At 67.1% G+C, this 16,828-nt stretch overlaps 7 protein-coding genes across 7 annotated transcripts; 4 read left to right on the forward strand and 3 right to left on the reverse strand.

The window, feature by feature from the left end:
* Nucleotides 1–23: 23 nt before the first annotated feature.
* On the forward strand, nucleotides 24–1,734 carry EMIHUDRAFT_439283 (hypothetical protein). The gene is made up of 7 exons (XM_005756445.1): nucleotides 24–77; nucleotides 114–120; nucleotides 167–595; nucleotides 848–862; nucleotides 935–992; nucleotides 1,217–1,274; nucleotides 1,421–1,734. Exons 3-7 carry the CDS (start codon nucleotides 185–187, stop codon nucleotides 1,485–1,487), a joined length of 609 nt encoding a protein of 202 aa, XP_005756502.1. The 5' UTR covers nucleotides 24–77; nucleotides 114–120; nucleotides 167–184; the 3' UTR covers nucleotides 1,488–1,734.
* On the reverse strand, nucleotides 1,730–3,298 carry EMIHUDRAFT_221504 (hypothetical protein; the record flags this gene model as incomplete). Its single annotated transcript, XM_005756446.1, has 3 exons — nucleotides 1,730–1,817; nucleotides 2,145–2,299; nucleotides 2,372–3,298. 3 exons carry the CDS (start codon nucleotides 3,296–3,298, stop codon nucleotides 1,730–1,732), a joined length of 1,170 nt encoding a protein of 389 aa, XP_005756503.1.
* A 200-nt stretch (nucleotides 3,299–3,498) lies between these two features.
* On the forward strand, nucleotides 3,499–4,655 carry EMIHUDRAFT_221505 (hypothetical protein; the record flags this gene model as incomplete). The annotated part of the gene is made up of 2 exons (XM_005756447.1): nucleotides 3,499–4,107; nucleotides 4,404–4,655. The coding sequence occupies 2 exons, from the start codon at nucleotides 3,499–3,501 to the stop codon at nucleotides 4,653–4,655; spliced, it is 861 nt and encodes a 286-aa protein (XP_005756504.1).
* A 921-nt stretch (nucleotides 4,656–5,576) lies between these two features.
* On the reverse strand, nucleotides 5,577–7,200 carry EMIHUDRAFT_453966 (hypothetical protein; the record flags this gene model as incomplete). The annotated part of the gene is made up of 5 exons (XM_005756448.1): nucleotides 5,577–5,697; nucleotides 5,887–5,981; nucleotides 6,361–6,465; nucleotides 6,919–7,103; nucleotides 7,176–7,200. The coding sequence occupies 5 exons, from the start codon at nucleotides 7,198–7,200 to the stop codon at nucleotides 5,607–5,609; spliced, it is 501 nt and encodes a 166-aa protein (XP_005756505.1). The 3' UTR covers nucleotides 5,577–5,606.
* Nucleotides 7,201–8,050: 850 nt separating this feature from the next.
* EMIHUDRAFT_107929 (hypothetical protein) lies at nucleotides 8,051–10,989 on the forward strand (the record flags this gene model as incomplete). The annotated part of the gene is made up of 9 exons (XM_005756449.1): nucleotides 8,051–8,172; nucleotides 8,253–8,667; nucleotides 8,793–8,857; nucleotides 9,162–9,172; nucleotides 9,345–9,370; nucleotides 9,594–9,709; nucleotides 10,277–10,394; nucleotides 10,726–10,849; nucleotides 10,913–10,989. 9 exons carry the CDS (start codon nucleotides 8,051–8,053, stop codon nucleotides 10,987–10,989), a joined length of 1,074 nt encoding a protein of 357 aa, XP_005756506.1.
* Nucleotides 10,990–12,638: 1,649 nt separating this feature from the next.
* Nucleotides 12,639–13,826, reverse strand: EMIHUDRAFT_360450 (hypothetical protein). The gene is made up of 4 exons (XM_005756450.1): nucleotides 13,422–13,826; nucleotides 13,097–13,302; nucleotides 12,821–12,887; nucleotides 12,639–12,748 (listed from the first exon to the last, which is right to left on the reverse strand). Exons 1-2 carry the CDS (start codon nucleotides 13,803–13,805, stop codon nucleotides 13,138–13,140), a joined length of 549 nt encoding a protein of 182 aa, XP_005756507.1. The 5' UTR covers nucleotides 13,806–13,826; the 3' UTR covers nucleotides 12,639–12,748; nucleotides 12,821–12,887; nucleotides 13,097–13,137.
* A 1,207-nt stretch (nucleotides 13,827–15,033) lies between these two features.
* On the forward strand, nucleotides 15,034–16,109 carry EMIHUDRAFT_221509 (hypothetical protein; the record flags this gene model as incomplete). Its single annotated transcript, XM_005756451.1, has 2 exons — nucleotides 15,034–15,654; nucleotides 15,717–16,109. 2 exons carry the CDS (start codon nucleotides 15,034–15,036, stop codon nucleotides 16,107–16,109), a joined length of 1,014 nt encoding a protein of 337 aa, XP_005756508.1.
* Between the last annotated feature and the right edge of the window lie 719 nt (nucleotides 16,110–16,828).

Raw genomic sequence — 16,828 nt, forward strand, 5'->3', positions numbered from 1 at the left:
AAGCTTAATTGTCAGTATTCTCTGCAAAGCGCTTCGACACGCGCAAGCTTGGACACGCGCAAGGCTGTACGAAGCAGCTCACAGGCGTGCCGCCGACGTTGCCTCTTCGGCCACTCTCACGTGAGGTGCCGCGAGTCCCGTGGTTAGAGTCGAGTATTGGTCTTGTAGGTGTGCTCGCGGAGTGATGAAGATCGGCATGTACAACTTTCAGTGGGCGGGCGGTGAGTTTGAGGTGGAGTTCCGCGAGAAGAACATCTTCTGGTGCAAGCGCTTTGCGAACGAGGCGAGCTGGACAGAGGTTCAGCCCGGCGTGGTGGGCGTCAATTGGGGCAAATACGGCAACTACCAGCTGACGGCGCAGCCCGACGGCTCGTTCGCTGGCGGCGTGCTGACGACGGACGCCTCGGGCGCGCCCGTCGTGAACACGAACGACTGGCGCAAGGCGACCTTCGTGCGCGCCTTCACGCCGGCCGAGGAGCTCCTCTCCGGCTCCGCGTGGATGCTCCACTACGAGAACGGCGTCCCGTTCCGTGTCGAGTTCCACGCCGACGGCCACTTCCACTCGCCCGCCTACCCCGGCCACCATCTCTGGAAGGCAAGCCCCGCAACCCGCACACACGCAACTCTGCCGCCGCCCGCCGCCGCCCGCCCGCCCGCCGCTGGCCTGGCGGTGCCTGCCGCCTGCCACGCTTGCCTGCCGCCGCCCCACGCTGCGACGAGGCGGCCTCTGCCCCTCCGCCCGCCTCTCCGCGCGTCTGCCGCCGCCGCGACGAGCTCCTCTGAGGGAGCGCCTCTCGCCTTCTCTCGCCTTCCCTCTCACCTCCTCCCGCCTCCTCCCGCCCTCCAGCTCAACGGCAACCAGGTCGCCACAAGCTGGCCGCACGCGAGGCGGAGCTTTCTTTGTTCTTGATCGGCACATGTCTTTGTATCGCAGGTCGCCATCGAGTGGGGCAAGTACGGCAGCTACGACCTCACCCTCGAGGTCGCGGCAGGCACCCTCCGAGTCACTTCATAGACACTTCCTGGACCCTCGCCTCTCCCGTGGCGCGTGGCAGCGAGGCGCAGCGCCGTCTCCAGTCATCTCCGCATCGCCCTCCTCCCCTCGCACACCTCTCCGCACACACCTCTCCGCACACACCTCTCCGCACACACCTCTCTGCAGACACCTCGCACACCCGCCGCACCTCTGACGGCTCTCCCCTCTCTCTCCGCGCAGACCGGCGGCAGTCCACGGCGAGCGGCAGCCTGCGCGGCCACCCGGCCTCGTGGCGCAGGCCCCATGAGTAGCAGCTCACCAGCAGCTGCCGACCAGCAGCTGGAGCTCAATAGCAGCGCGGCCACCCGGCCTCGCGGCAGATGCACATGTTCGCACCTCTCTCGCTGCCCTCACGGACACCGCTGGTGTCTGTTCCCGGAGCAGGCTCACCTACGAGGAGGCGCTGCCCGCGTACGTCTTCAAGGAGAACAGCTGCGGCCACTCGCACTGACGCTCGGGGACGCGTCGGGCACGCCGGCCACCGACACGTGTCGTGTCGCGTAGACGCATTGGCCGCGAGAGGCACAGAGAGGGGCCGAGCGAAGTAGAGTGAGGGTGCAGCTCACACAGCGAGAGTTTGGAGCATGTGTAGAGCGTGTCGTAGCGCGCGGACAGAGGCGCAGGCAGGCAGAGGAGAGCGGCTCAGGCCGTAGACACTTGTTGAAATCGACGTAACAGCGACCTAATTTATCCTTAAATGCGACAGAGATCCGCGCGCGCCCCTTTTGGAGCGTGCGTGAAGGCTTCGACCTTCGTCGTGGCTTCGTATAGCCCTTGCGATCTACTATAATGGAGCGAAAAAAAGCAAGCGAGTGGACCTCACCCCCTCCGGAATGGCGCAGCGAGAAAGAGAGACGTTGCCGCAGCAACTGCAACTGCCCCGGCGAGCGCGCCCAGTGCAAAAACGCGCCCCTCTGCCGCCACCACAACCGCCGCCGCCACCTCTGCCGCCATCGTCACCGCCGCCTGTTGGTCCTTCTCCGCGCTTGTCCGAGCGTGGGGGTCGTAGCTCCGGGACACGACGACCGGGCAGGCCCGGTCGACAGCGATGGGCGACGCTGCCTCTGTGCTCCCGCCTTGTCGTGGCGGTCGTGCCATCGACTCCCACTCTTTGCGGTGCTCGTCCACAAACAGCTGCAACGCCTCGAGGGCGTCAGGGAACACATCCTCGCCGTATCCCACGCGGAAGTAGTCGAGGTCCTCCGTCACCACGTCGCTGAAGCAGTAGGCGGGCTTGATGCCGATGCCCGCGTCCGCAAGCTCCTGCCCGAGCTCGCTCGACGACAGAGGACCCTTGAAGTTAATAAAGGCGATCGCGCCCGCCGTCGGGCGCACCCAACTAAAGAGGTCGCCGTTGCGGAGGATGAAGGCCTCCAGAAGGCCAAAGTTACGCCGAATGATGGCCAGGTTGCGCTGCAGGATCGTGTCGCTCGCCCGGAGGCACATGATGGCCTGCAGCTCGCTCGCCCGGCTGCAGCATGCGGTGCCAAAGTATTGCACGTCCACCAGGCGCTGCTTGATAGTAAGGTCCTGGAAGACGAGCCAGCCGATTGAGACGCCGCACGCGCCCCACGGCTTGGAGAGAGTCACGGCGCTGAGACCACGCTCATACAGGTCCGCCATGGCCGGCAATCTGTCCTTCGGGTCGTGCTCGAGCAGCCGGTAGACCTCGTCCGAGAGGATGTAGATGCCATGAGCTCTCGCCAACGCCGCGAGCTCTCGCTGCGTCTCGCGCTTCATCAGCACTCCGGCGGGGTTGTACGGCTGGTTCACGATGATGTACCTGGTGTTGTCTCGGATGGCGGCCTTGACCTCGGTGACGTCAAGCTGCCAACCCTTTGACGCGCGGAGAGGAAGGGTCGTGACCTGGCTCCCAGCATGCAGCGGCGTCTCGGCGGTGGATTGATATGCTGGGTTGAAGACGATGGCGTGCGTGTGACTGTTTGTGAGGGCAAAGGCAGCCGTCTGGAGAGCGACTTGGCAGCCGGCAAAGACGAGGACGTTCTCTACGCCGATATGGCAGCCGTACAGGGCCGCCACCTCCTCCCGCAGATCCAAGCTACCTCCATTTGGCGTGTAGGTCAGGTCGTGCGTCTCAAACGCCTCCAGCAGCGCGTGGTCGCCTCTCTCGCGTGTGAGCCGTAGCAACTCGCTGTGACTGGTGGGCTGAGCGAATGAGTTGCTCAGGCTGAAGCGCACGCCGCCAGAACTGGCGCGGGTAAGCCGCTTGTGCTTTTTGCTCCACGGCTCGGTCAGCGGCATCGACTAATAAGCGGCGCGTCGGTCGTGTAAGACACTTTTTGGAGCCGCGCGGAAGGAACAGACTCGTTCGTCCCACTGTTGCTTTTGGAACGAGCGAGCGACAGCGAGCTGCGTGCTGCTGTTCGAGCCGGCCTTGCTGGCTGGCGTCGCCGGCCGGCTGGGTCGGGGGGGCGGCGTTTGGCCCGGAGCTGGCGCGGGCCATGGCGGATGCGGCCTCTCCACTGACGACGCTGAACTACGTCAAGGCGAGCACAGCGACGACAGCCTTCCTCGGGCTTCCGCGGCTCTGCCAGTCCCCTTCCTTGTCCGTCAGGCAGATGAAAGCGTTGGTCGGCATCGGCGCCGCGACCGAGTCGCATCCTGTCACACTCCACGACGCGCGAAGCGACTCCTCCCTCCGGTATGAGACGTGCGGCTTCAAATTGGAGCCTCTCTCCTCGGGTGTGGTCGACTGGTCGCAGGTGGCAAAAAGGGGCACTCCCGAACACACCCTCTACAAGGCGGAGCTGGAGGCCATCGTTAGGAGGCTTCATCCCGATGCCAAGGCCTTGGCCTGGAGCACGTTTCTCTTGCGCGGCGGCCCAGGAGAGAATGGGCCTGCTGCAGGCGCGATACATCTCGACTGGTATCCCGACGTGGCCGCCTGCAAGGAGTTCCTCAGCGAGCACCCAGAAGGTTACCACGACTTGAAAGACACTGCTGCGCAGGTCAAATCGCAGCCAGGCAACGAGAACCTGGAGCTGAAGGTTGTCCTCGGCCTGTGGAAGCCACGAAACGAGAGCAACCCAGTGAAGGAGGCTCCGCTCATCGTGCGTGCCCGTTGCCCACGTACCGCGCACTGCCAAAACATGCGACCGCGCCGCGCATACTCGCACAGTGCAGTTGCACGGTGCAAACGCGCTGCCCGCATGATCTGGTAGGTGTGCGACCCGAGGACAGTCGACTTTTCAACCGAAGTCGCGCGGCAGGAGCTCGCGCATGCACATGCACATGCACACGCACATGCACAGCATATGCACGTCACATGCACATGCGCATGCGCGTGTAGATGGCTTCCCGAGCCTTGCTCAGGCCTTGCTGCCGACGCATCTCCCCGCTGCTGCAGGAGCAATGTTTTAATGTCAACGCCGAGGGGACCAGCGTCCCCGTGGCGAACCTCGCCGCAAACTTGAAGCATAGCGAGAGGCAAAAGTGGTACTACTTCAAGGATCAGACCCGCGACGAGGTCTTTGTATTCCGCCACGCCACGATTGAGCAGCCGTCGTTCGCAAACTTCCACTGCGGCGGCGTGCTGCCCTTGCCCGCGGGCATGGAGAAGCGTTCGTCGGTGGAAACGCGGGTGATGCTCTACTTCTGATCCCAGCCTGCATCGTCGGGTTCGGGGCTTGCTCTTTGGACGTGTCTACGCGTGATCTCGTGTGTCATGATCTCAGTGGAGTTTGCCAAAGAAATTATCAAGGGGAGTTTAGTACGTGCTCCGCGGCGGGGTGCGTATGCTAGCCGCTGTGCTATATATATTAGCCCGTGGTGTGAACCCTGCGCGGTCGGGACTGAGAGCGTGAGCCGCGACAACGCTCGAGTTCGAGCGCAAGTGTGCGAAGCTGCTAGCTGGCGCACAGTGCCCGTGCCCGTGGCCGCGGGTGCGCGCCGCAGCCGCGTAAGTGTCGCGCCCCTCTCTCTCCTCTCTGTGACTGTGTCCACTCTCGCCGCGAGACGCAGACCCTCCGGTGAGCGGCCGGTCGGCGGACCGGTCAGGGCGGTCTCTATCGGATCTCTCAGTCTGCTCCCCTCTCACTCTCTCTCACAGCGGTCTCTGTTTTGAGTGAGGGTGGATACACTATACTATACACTCTCCTGTGCATGAAAAAACCACAGAGAGGAGACCGGGCACTCTCTATGCGCAATCAATATTGACAGGCGACACAGACAGGCTGCGTGCAACTACTCAGAGCCAGTCCGTTGTCCACCGCCGAGCAAAGTCGACCCTAAGCCGACACTGGCAATGCCAGCAGGCAAGTCCTGGGGGAGAGCTAGACGTGGGCATTCCGTATGGACAGGGGCAGAGAGCGAGAGGGGGTGGGAGAGCGGGACGGGAGACGGCGAGAGGCCAGGGGGGGTGCGAGTGGAGAGAGATATGGAACTGCTAAGGCCGAGTAGACAACGCCCCTCGAACGGGCGACCGACGCCGAAGCCCAGAGAGGCTGGACCGGAGGCGGAGGGGAGGGCGGAGGAGGGAGGGGGGCATGGAGCTCCGCTCGCCCCCCTCCCCCGAGTACAGAGCAGGAGGCGCGAGGCGGGCGAGGCGGCCTCACACCTTGACCTCCTTGAAGGTCGACGCCGCGTGCGGCGCGACCACTGGTCGCGAGTCGTCGGGGCAGCAGTCCGAGCAGAGCTCCAGCCTGAGTGCGGCAAGAGGGGACGGGCTCAGGGCAGGGGCAGAAGGCGAGGGGTGGAGCGGGGAGGCGGGCTCCGTTGCCGGCGAAGCCTCGAGGAGGTGTCTCGGAAGTGTCTCGGAAGTGGAGAGAGGGAAGGGGGGAAAGGGATAGTGAGGGGGAGGGGCGAGAGGGAGAGGGTGGCAGCGGGCGCGCCAGTGCTCGATGCAGGTGCTGTGGAACGTGTGGCCGCACGGCAGCGAGCGGCAGACGTCCCTTGGCTTGAACTCGTCCAAGCAGATGGAGCACACCTTTTGGGGGGGGGGGGGGGCTCTGCTGGTGAGGGCAGCGGCGGCGGGGGGATGCTGGCACAAGTGCTGGCCGCGGGTGATGGGTGATGGGTGGGGCGGGGGTCCGGCACACCTTTTGCAGCTCCACGCCGCATGGCTTTGCGCCGCAAGGCTTGCCCCAGTTCAGCGCACCGCGTGCACGGGAGCGCCGGCCGGCACCGCGCCGACCGCCGCCGCTGTCGCCGCCGCCCTCCTCCTCCTCCGCCCTCTCCGCCCTCTCTCCTCCCTCCTCCTCCCCCTCCCCCTCCCCGCCCTCCTCTCCCTCCTCCTCCTCCGCCTCCTCGCCCTCCTCCTCCTCCTCCTCCTCCCCCTCCGTCTCGCCCGCATCCGCGCCCGCAACCTTCTCATCCGTGGCCCGCAGCACCCGCCAGCAGCGAGGGACTCGCCAGCGCGGCGCGTGCGCCTGCAGCACCAACGCTCCACTCCTCAGCCGCGGCTCGGTCGCCTACCTCCCTCGAGCGGCGGCCCCGTGGCGCCTCGATGAGGTCGCGCGACAGGGTGCGCGGCTTCACCTGGCGAGGGCGCGTGGCGAGGGGGCGGTTCCGCGAGGGCGATCGGGAAAGGTCGAGGTCGCGCGTGCGGCGTTCGCGAGGGGGGGGAGAGGGCGGCGGCGGAGGAGGGGGCAAACACGGGGAGGAGGAGAGGTTGTGGCGAAGAGAGGGCTGACGAGAGGGTGGTGGGGAGGCGGTGGTGGAGAGGGTGGTGGTGAGGCGGAGAGAGGGTGGTGGTGGTGAGGCGGAGGAGGAGGGTGGAGAGGTGGAGCACGGCGGTGCTGGGCGGCGGTGGGAGGTGCGAGAGCGGCCGCCTGCGAGTCGAGGTTCCGCAGAGCGTCGTAGTCTTCGGGCGTGATGTCGCGGCTCTGCAGGTCGATCAGCGTCATGTAGGTGGCGAAATCGACGCCCATCGAGGCGGCCTCCGCCTCCTGCTCGGCCCGCGTGCGAAAGGGGGCGAACGGGCTGAGCGCATTGACGAGGACCAGCGTCCCGTCCGCGGCAGGCGTGAGCAGTGAGTCGCTGCGCCGAGCGGCCGCCGCGTCGTGCTTGCTCTTTGACTTTCCCCGCCAGCGTGGCGGCATCCAGCGGCCTTGCGGCGTCAAGAGTGGGAGGTCAGGCCTCTCGTTGAAGGGGGTACACTCTCAAGAGGAGGGTGGGGAACCAGGGTGGGGAACCAGCGCCTGCATTCCTCGAGATATCGGTCCATACGGTGGCAAGCTTGGCCGCCGGGCCGCCGTTGGCCTCTCTTCTGCGGGCCGTGGACGCGGGCTTGGCGCCACGGGCGCGGAGCGCCGGCCGTGAGCCCCCCAGCCGCCTCCCCTCCCCTCGCCTCGCCTCGCCTCCGCCTCCGCCTCTGCCTCCGCGCGCCTCCCCTGAGTTCATAACACAGGCAGGACACTGTGGACTGAAGCGACCTCTCGGGTCCAGCCAACAGAGTGTGGGGCAAGTCCTGTTTTTTTTTACCTGAGCCTTGTATAAGGCTTCTGCCGGCGGAGAGCTCAAGCTATAGCCGTAGCCGTCGCCCATGTCTGGGTTTTTCTCAATATTTTAGCATGCCCACGTGGAACGGCACCCGGTTTCTTATCCAAATCAACTCGTGGGCACCGCACGCAAGATTCTTGTTGGTTAATAAAAATCAAAATATTGCAGGTATTGCTAAAAATTAGCTCCTTAAAAATCTCTCTCTCAGCACGCGGCACAAACGGGGCACAATGCCAGGCCTGTCGTGTGGTGAACCTGCGCCAAATTGATTTGTTTCACGAAATCTACAACAATCTCTCTCGAAATCTTGCCGCCGCGCGCCCAGCGGCAACCGATTTCGTGACAGTGAGGCTGGCGGCTGTGCGAAAGAATTCCACCGTGCCTTTATTGCCGCAGCCGCTTCACACACACAGCTGCTCCTGTGGGAAGGGGGAAGATTTTACGTGCAGCACCGGTTGAAACGCCGTTTTTCTTCCCCGACACAGGGGCAGTTGGCGGCTTCGCGCCAAAGAACTCGCGCCAGGCTTAGTCCATTTTGGGCTCTCACACATCGACATGGCTCCCACCCGCGCCCTGCAGCGCAAGGTGTCGCAGCTCTTCCGCATGCGCGGCTGGCAGCTGCGGCCCGACGCCATGCAGCGGCTCTACGAGCTGCTGAACGGCGAGGACGACTGGGAGTGAGTGACGGCCACACAACGGCCCGTTCACCCTCGCCGGCAGGGCCCGACGTTCCGCCGCCCTCACGCCGCCGCCGTAGGTCCCAGCTCAACGTCCTCCTCCACGAGATCGAGCAGCTGCCGGGCGCGAAGGCCGACCGGTGCGTCGACAAGCCCATGGTCGAGCGCGTCTTTGCCGCCTCCTCCGCCGCTGCCGCCGCGCCGCCGCCCGACGACCCGGCGACACCGGAGCATCTTCTCTCACCGCCGACCGCAAAGCCGGCGCCGCCGCCAGCGTCGCACTTTGCGGTGGTTCGCGCGCGGGTGCGGCGGCTCTCGTACTTCAAGCCGGCGCGCTCGCGCGCCATCCTCGCGGGCGCCGACGACGGCGCGCTCCCTCCTCCCGGCGTCATGCAGCGCGACCCTTCCTCTGAGCCTTCTCGGAACCCTCCTGCAGGCGCGCCGCCCTCCGTCGAGCTCTCGCGCACCGGCCGATTGCTCGGCCGGAAGGGAAAGGTGCGCCGCCCGCCGACGACCGCCACCGCCGCCCCTCCGCCGCTGCTGCCGCTGCTGCCGTTGCCCCTCCCGCCGCCACCGCCCTTGCCCCCTCGCCACCATCACCGCCGCCGCCCTCTTGACAGCACATCCTTCTCGGCGTGCTCACGGCGGCCGACTCGGGCGCCATCGCCCTCGCGGACGAGGACGGGTCCGTGCCTCTCGACTTGACCGGCGCACCAGACACCCGCCTGCCGACACCCGCCTCCTCCGCCGCCTCCCGACCCCCGGCTCCACTCCGGATGCGCCGCCTTCAGGCGCGCACAAGACTGTCGGCTTCTTCACCGCCTCCGCGGTGGTGCTTGTCGAGGGCGAGATGGACGACTCTGGCCCGCTGCCGCTCCCCTCCCAGCCGCCCGCCGCCTCCCCTGCTCCTCACCCGCCCCTCGCCCGGCCATTGCCCGGCCATCGCCCGGCCCTCCCCCGCCCCTCCCCCTCCCCCCCCCTCCCCCCAGGCGTGCTGCACGTCCTCACCCTTGCTCAGCCCCCCCCACCGGAGCTGAGCGCCGCCACTCCCGCGCCGGCGCCTTCCCTCGGCGGAGGGGCGGCCGGCCCAACGCTGAGCGACGGCGGCGCGGCGGTGTGGCCTTTCCATTCCCGGGCGGGGGCCCAGCGTGAGCCGGGCCTCTGCGCTGCAGGCGGCATGACGATGGTCTTCTCCGACGTGTGGCTCGACGACACAAAGACGCTCCGCCGACTGGAGGCGAGATCACCCGAGATCACCCGAGATCACCCGAGATGGACCCGAGATTGAAGAGGCGCTCCGCCGGCTGGAGGAGCAGACACGACTCCGCCCCCTGCACACCCCTTCGGTCACTCCGCCACGCGTCGCACTTTGTTCTCGACCGCCGCCCTCTCCCCCCCCGCCCCCCTCCCCCGGGCTCAAGGCGGTGCTGCGCGGCTATGAGGCGGCCGGCGGGGCGCCGGACGAGGCATCGCCGCCCGTCGCCGAGCTCTTCTCCTTTGTCTTTTGCGGCGCCCCCACTCCTCGCCGCTCGAGGCGGTGGGTGTAGGGGACCCTTCTCGGACCCCCCTTCTAACCCCTCTTCTCCAGGCTCCTTCTGCTCGGCGCCGCACGCGGCGCAGGAGGGCCGCTCCACCACGCAGCTCCTCTTCCGCCGCCTCGCGGCAGCTCCTCGGCCGGCGCACCGGGCACACCCCCACCGCTCTCTTCTTGAGGGCCGCCTTCCTTTCCAGGAGCTCCTCGGCCGGCTGCCGCTGCTGCGGCACCACTCGCACTTCCTTTTCGTGCCCGGGCCGGCGGACGCGTCTCTCGGCCCGCAGAGCTTGCTGCACCGGCGAGATGCCGCCGAGATGCCGCCGAGAGGCAGATGCGACTCTCTTGCCCCTGAGCTTTGCTGGGCCAGCCACCGCTCGCCCTCTCGCCACCTCCCTCCGCCCAACCCCCTCGGCCTCCCCTCGGCTCCGCTCAGGCCACCTCTCGCCAACGTCTTCACCGCGGAGCTGCGCGGCACGCTCGAGCACTGCCACCTCCTCCCCAACCCGGCGCGCTTCCAGCTGGGCGGGCAGGCCCGCCGCCGCCGCCGCCCCGCGCCGTGCTCTCCCTCAGCCACTTCCCAATCTCGAGCCCACCCTTTGTGCAGACCGCCATCGTCTACCGCGAGGACGTTCTCACCCGCACCAAGCTGGCCGCGCTCGCGCCGCCAAACATCGCAGAGTGCGACGACGTGCGCCCGCCGCGCGCCCGATCCCTCGGCGCGTCCCTCCGCCGCGTGTCCGACACGTCCCCGACGCGTCCCCGACGCCGCCTTCAGGTGCACCGCCACCTGGTCGAGACGATGCTGCTTCAGGGCCACCTCTGCCCGGCCCCGCTGCCGCAAACCGCCTCGCACGCGCGAGAGGGCGCAAGAGGACCCGAGAGGACGCGGGAGTAGGTCCCGCTCGCGCAGACCGCCTCGTACGCGCCCTCGGCGCTGCTGCTCGACGCGGCGCGCCCGACCCGCTCCTCGCGCCGCGAGAGGGATCGACGGACCCGAGGGTTTGTGAATCGATCAACAGGCGCCCGACCTGCTCGTCGTGGCGGGGCGCAAGGCGCAGTTCAACCTGCAGGCGGACGCCGCGTCGGGCGGCGCGCGCGAGGGCACCGTCGCCTTCTCCCCCGGCTCCTTTGGCGCGTCGGCAAGTGGGTTGGTCTCTTCTCTCTGCCACAGACACTTGCAATGACGCGCCGTGAAACGCCCCATAGGCTCGTCGGGCAAGTGGATGGTCTACCGCGCGGCAGAGCGCGTGGCGGAGGCCTCCTTCCTCGAGCTGCCCGATTAGGGAGGCTGGCAGAGGAGCGCGGTTTGTCTTGCTATATAGTCTGAGATAAATTGGGGGGGGGGGGGGGGGGGCACGGGTCCACGTGGAGCGCTGCGCAGCCCGCAGGACACACAGGACATGTCCATGTGTCCTGTGTGTGGCGACTAGTTCTGTGTGACTTGGTGTGCGGGCATCACCCCCCGTCGCCGTCCCCCTCGGAAAGCCTCTCTCGCTGGGGTGCTGGCAAAACGTGCGCGGCCTACACGGTAATCGGTATGAACTCAGTGAAGGGTCTACGAAATGTTGTTTCCATTCGGCAGCATCAGACCCAACGCATCAAAACAAGAGACGTAAGCAAAGCCGTACGAAGTAGCATGTACATTAGTACGCCCTCGCGCGCTCGGCTCGTCAGCAGAGGTCACTGAGGACACAGGACTCACGTCAGGAGGACAGGACTCAGGAGAGCTCCACCAGCCCCCCCCCTCTCCGGCTCTTGCCAACGAATAACGCGGCCGAGGTTGCGCCCCCCCCGGATGCGGCTCGCCAAGAGCGAGAGAGGGCCCCGCCCGCGCTGTACGTGCGTGTGCTTGTGGCTGCGCATCCTCCTCCCGGAGCCGCCCCCCGCCCCGCCCTTGGGCCGCTAGGCGAGGGGCGGAGCGGAGAGGTCGGACGAGGCGCGCCCGCCGTGCGGCTCAGGAGATGCGTCGGTCGGGGACCCCTCGGTGAGGAGGGGCGAGGCCGAGCTTGCCTGCGGGCCGGCGGAGCTGAAGCGCCGTGAGACGCAACCGCCGACGCGAGGAGGGGAAGAAGAGGTGGGCGGGCTAGCGGCGCGCCGAGAGAGAGGGCGGGGCGGAGGAGCCGCCGGCAGACCACGCGCCGCACGGGCCTCCCTGCGGGCGGGGGAGGAGGAGGGGGGGGGGGGGGGCGTGGCTACGAAGGTCTCGGATGCGGGTGGGTCTTGTGCCGCCGCCGCCTGCTGCGCTCCCCACTCGACGGAGAGTGCGTCGTCGCACTCCTCCCGCCCGCAGACCCGCTCGCCCTGCCGCAGGACACAGATCTGCTCGCCGCTGGCGTGCAGTGCGACGGCGAGGCCGGCGGGCGTGTAGCTCGTGGGGAGACTGCTGCCCGAGAAGCTGCGGCGGGGCGAGGGAAGGGGCTGGGTGTGTGTGGGTGTTTGAGGCCAGTCCAGCGGCAAACGGTTCGGGTGTTTGGGTCGGGGTCAGTACAGGGCAGGCGCGCAAGAGCAGCCACTGCAAGAGCAAGTGCCACTGCAGGTGCGTCTGGAGCGACTCTCTCGCAAGTGAGCGGCGCAAATGAGCGGCGCGCCTCAGCTTTTGCGGCAGCGGCGTCGGGAGGGCGGCGCCCGCGAGCAGCGCGAGGGCCTACGTGCAGCGAGCCCACCGAGCCGTGAGGGGGTGGGAATGCGCCGTCGGCGTCCCACGGCCCCTAGGGGAGGGAGGGGAGGGGGGGTGGCGCAGGTGGCGCGCCGCTGCGGCAGCGACGCCTTGTGCAGACGGGGCGGACCGCAGCGAGGGCGGCTCGGGGCCCCACGGGGGAGAGAAGGCGTCCGGCCGACCGCCGTTTGGGGCAGGCGCCGCCCGCTCGCCCCCGCCGCCCTCCTCGCCGCCGCCCTCCTCGCCGCCGCCCTCCTCGCCGCCGCCCTCCTCGCCGCCGCCCTCCTCCTCCACCCCCGCCTCCGCGCCGCCCCAGCGGACGCGCCGCGCCTCCTCTCCGGCGGCGAGGGCCGACGAGGCCGCGCCCTCGAACCGGAGCCCGCTGCCTACAGAACGGGGGCGCCCCAAGCGTCGGGGCGCCGGGGGAAGCGAGAGCCGCCGGGATGCCATGCCGGCGCCGTTGGTGCGACGCTGGCGGCCGCGCTGGCGGCCCGCGCCGCCTCCGCTCCCGCCGCCGGTGAGCACCTGGCGAGACGAGACGCGGGTAATGGGGGCGGGTGGAGTCGGAGGGAGGAGGGGGAGGAGGAGGAGGGGAGGGGGGGGGGGGCTTGGGGGGGAGGCGGAGGAGGCGGGGGAGGGGGGGGGGGGGGAGAGGCGGCGGGGCGGTGCACGGATTGCCGGAGAGGTGGAGGAGGGGCGGTGGTCTTGCGAGGGGGCAGTGGGCGGTGAGGCGCCTCCTCGCGCATCCGCATCTCGGCCGGCGTCCACGGCCGGCCTACGGGAACGGTCCAGGAAGCGTCCGGGCAGGCTGTCGAGGCGGGAGGCGGCGTCTCCCTCGCGGTTGGCTGGCTCCGGCCGGGTGGCAGGGCTTGAGGACGAGGGAGTTCCACCGGTTCTTGATGTCGTTCTCGGTGCGAAGCGGCATGTGCTGCGACGAGATCTGCAGCGACGGCCCACGGGGCGGCGGCGGGTGAGAGTGGCGGCGGTGTCGAGCGGAGGCGGGAGGAGAGTGGTGGCGGTTGGGTGGTGGTGGGCGGGTGAGAGGAAGCGGAGCTGCGCCTGCGCCCAGCGCGTGCCCATCTCCTGGACGCGGGTCCACACCTCGGCGTCCTCCTCGGCGGTCCACGCGCCTTTGTTGAGGGGGCGGAGCTGGTTGCGCCATCTCTCGCGGCACTGCTTGCCGCTGCGAGAGGCCATCTCGGTCGCCACGACCGCCCAGCTCTTCTCGCCGTGCACACGTACGAGCTGCCGCAGCTTCTCGTCCTCCTCCGGCGCCCACAGGACCCGCTTGGGCTCGGTCCCGACCTCCGTGGCTGCTGACCGCTTCCGCCTGGAGCCGTTCGCAGCCCGCGACGGCGCTCGTGCGGGCGGCTTGCTCACGCCGCCGCGCAACCGCTTCGCACTCTCTGGGCGCGTTTGCGGGTGGGTGGAGCTCCGAGCCATGCGCCACTGGTGACAAACCAGTAGGCAAAGGCAGGGCGAGACCTCGGCAAAGGCAAAGGCAGCAGGTGTAGCAGGTGTGTCGCGATGTTGAAGGCGTTGGCGTGTTTATTTTTTTTGCGGAACCTAACCTACCAAAAAGTGGAATGGTTCCCTTGATGAAATATCTCTCTCGCCCTCTCTCGGTTTTGGCCCGGGTTTTGGTAAGCGCCAGGAGAGCCAACCCTTGACGGTCGCACCTGCGCGAGCGCGGGTGGCCCCCTCCCCGCCCTTGGGCTTGGCCGCCGGGCGGACCGGGCCGCGGCTTGGGCCTTGGCGCGGCGCGAGGCCGACCACGGGGATGGGGGCCGGTGAGGATGGATAGCGTTCGTGTTGTTGGGCTCATGAACGGGAGGGCGGCACCCTCCCCCGGTGGCGCTCCGGCCGGTGTGCGCTTGCGGCTTGGGCACGTGGAGTTGGATTCGGGCGGGTACTTTGCTGGTATGGTATCTGTGCATAAATGGAGTATGTACTTTCACACCCCTTGGGGTGTTCACGACCACTTGCGGTCCATTACGCACGTGTGCGTTCACGCCCCTTGCGGCGATCGTTTCACAGTCCCATCAACTGTTCAAGAGGAAAAACTAAAACGCGACACCCCCTCTCTCTGGGTATTCGACTCGACACGCTATTTCGACAAGAGTCCTGGACATGTCTATCAGAACTTCCCTGGGGGTGGGAGCCGCTAAACATAATTCCCCGGGGCGGTCGCCGCCGCCGCCCCCGCGCCCCGGGGCGGTCGCCGCTGCCCGGGGCCGCCCCCACAAGGCGGTTTCGGCAAGTTTCATTATGAGTCGCCAATTCGAACTATGAGTTTCGACTATGCGGCCGCAGCCGTTGCTGCCCCCGCCCGTCCCCCTCGGGGGACGTCAAGCGCCCGCCGTTCAAGTTTCGGGCCCCCTTCTCACCTAAGTGAGGGTGTGAACGGGCGGGACTACGCCCCTCCCTCCCTGAGAACGAGCAGCGCACAACCCTTGACGGACGCACACGTAAATAAGATAAGAATGTGTACAGAGGTGGGTGCGGGAAGGAGGAAACTTCGGAACTTTTACTCGCAGCTCGCAGGTCTCGACCAGGTCGATTGAGACTCTCAATCGACGTATCGACGTCTGTCCCAACCACCGCCACACACACACACGCGCGCGCACATACTGGAAGAGATTTGTTTAGGACTTTCTAGGCACGCACGGTCATGGCCGACGTCAATCTGACGGTCTGCGCGTCGCCAGGGCGCTGCGCGGAGGCACCCTCGTTTGCCAATGGCACGTGGCCGCAGGGGCTCCTATGGAACGAGCACGGCGATCGATGGCGCGTGTGCCGCAACTGCACACGCTCCCGTGCAACGGTGGGCCTGCGGCCGTGCAGCCAGTCAGAGCAGCGGCAGGAGGCGTTCGTGTGGTCTCTGGCTGCGTCGCTCGGCGTGGAGACGGGCGGCATCTTTGTCGAGCTCGGCGGGAACGACGGGCGCACGAGCAGCAACACGCTCTTCTTGGAGACCTGCGCAGGGTGGCGAGGGGTGCTGATCGAGGCGAACCCGATTGCGTTTGCCAAGCTGCGACTCCGGCGGCCAGCGGCGGTGGCAGTGCAGGCGGCGGCCTGTGCCAGCGGCAGCGACAAGGCCACGCTCGTGGTCCGCTCGAGCAGGGGCGCGAGGCGCCGAGGGCGACTGATTGGCACCGCAGACGTCGCGGCGGGCATAGAAACGCTGGTGCCGCGGCTCGGACACGAGTGGTTGCGAGCGCGTCACGCCGAGGTGGTTGTGCGATACCACGTGCCGTGCGTTCAGCTCGGCGAGCTCTTCTCTGCCCTCCGGGTGCCGAGGGTTGACGTTTTTTGGCTCGACTGCGAGGGCTGCGAGAGCTCGCCGCGCTGCAGTCGTTGCTCTCGCGCCCTCCCTCCATTGGCATACTGGTGGTTGAGATGCGCGCCGGCGACGCAGCCACAAACCTCCCCCTGCTGGCCGCGCTGCGGGCCGGCGGCTTTGAGCTGGTCCGGTCGCTCCGCGTCTGGGCGAGCCACAGCGATAGGGGGCCCGTCTTTCTGATGGACAGCGTCTACCTTCGAGTGGAGCACTTTGTGAGTTCGGGGGGGCTCCCGGCCGCGGCCCTCGGCTTCCTCCTCTCCCAGCCGACGCAAGCGCGATTTGGGATCAACATGCGCCGGCGACCGGGGCGTCACGGCGGAAATTACTCGATGGAGGAGCCCGAGGCGCTCTTCGCACGGCTGCCACAGGCAGACTCGACGTATGCGAGAAAGGTGTTTAGCTAGTTTTTATTTGGACGCCGGAATTCTTCTTGAAGATCCCTCACACCAAGATCGTGGTTCGTGCACAGGGCGCGGGGGCACATGTGTGTACACAACACCTGTCCCTAAATCCCATCTCGTCTCATATGACCGTTTTATTTATTTATTTATTTATTTACAGTTCAGTCCTATGAGTTTCATCCACGTTTTTTTCTTTTTGGAGCACTTCGAATGCAGTCAGTCGGTAACCTCACACCCAGAGCCGGGGAGCTAAGCGAAGCACACCCAGCGGGCCGGATGATCTCGGTATCGGGTTGCGGGCAAGAGAGCCGTACGTAGCCCTGGGGCCGAAGAGAGAAAGAAAACCCAGAAGAGAAGGGGGAGGAGGACAGGGGCCTCACCTGCACGAGCAGGTCGAGCAGGATTTGGAAGGACGATCAGGGGCACAGGTGGGGCTCTCCTTGACCTTGATCCTTGTGGTCATCCTGCTCCTGACAAGGCTCAAGGGGCCGAGGTGCGCGTTCTAACGTGCAAAATTCTCTTCCTCGCTGGAGTCGCTTAGGCGGCTCCCGTGGTGTACCTGTGTTACATGTACATGTAGTGCCAGTGCGCGCCAGTCCCGTGCCCAGAAAGAAAGAAAGAAAACAGACAACCCAAGGGAGGGATGGGACGGCACGCCGCCCCGGGTGAATTCTCTTTTAGGAGAGCCCCTCGAACGGGGTGGGTTAGGGTGGTTTAGCGCC

This window comes from Emiliania huxleyi, assembly GCF_000372725.1.
Source record: "Emiliania huxleyi CCMP1516 unplaced genomic scaffold EMIHUscaffold_97, whole genome shotgun sequence".
Taxonomy (NCBI): Eukaryota; Haptophyta; order Isochrysidales; family Noelaerhabdaceae; genus Emiliania; species Emiliania huxleyi.

Coding starts and splice junctions, on each gene's coding strand:
- EMIHUDRAFT_360450 (XM_005756450.1), bottom strand. CDS start 13,805: ATGGCTCGGAGCTCCACCCACCCGCAAACGCGCCCAGAGAGTGCGAAG. Junction 13,303..13,421: donor TGGGCACGCGCTGGGCGCAG/GCGCAGCTCCGC, acceptor CCGTCGCTGCAG/ATCTCGTCGCAGCACATGCC.
- EMIHUDRAFT_439283 (XM_005756445.1), top strand. CDS start 185: ATGAAGATCGGCATGTACAACTTTCAGTGGGCGGGCGGTGAGTTTGAG. Junction 993..1,216: donor CACCCTCGAGGTCGCGGCAG/GCACCCTCCGAG, acceptor CTCTCCGCGCAG/ACCGGCGGCAGTCCACGGCG. Junction 1,275..1,420: donor CACCCGGCCTCGTGGCGCAG/GCCCCATGAGTA, acceptor TTCCCGGAGCAG/GCTCACCTACGAGGAGGCGC.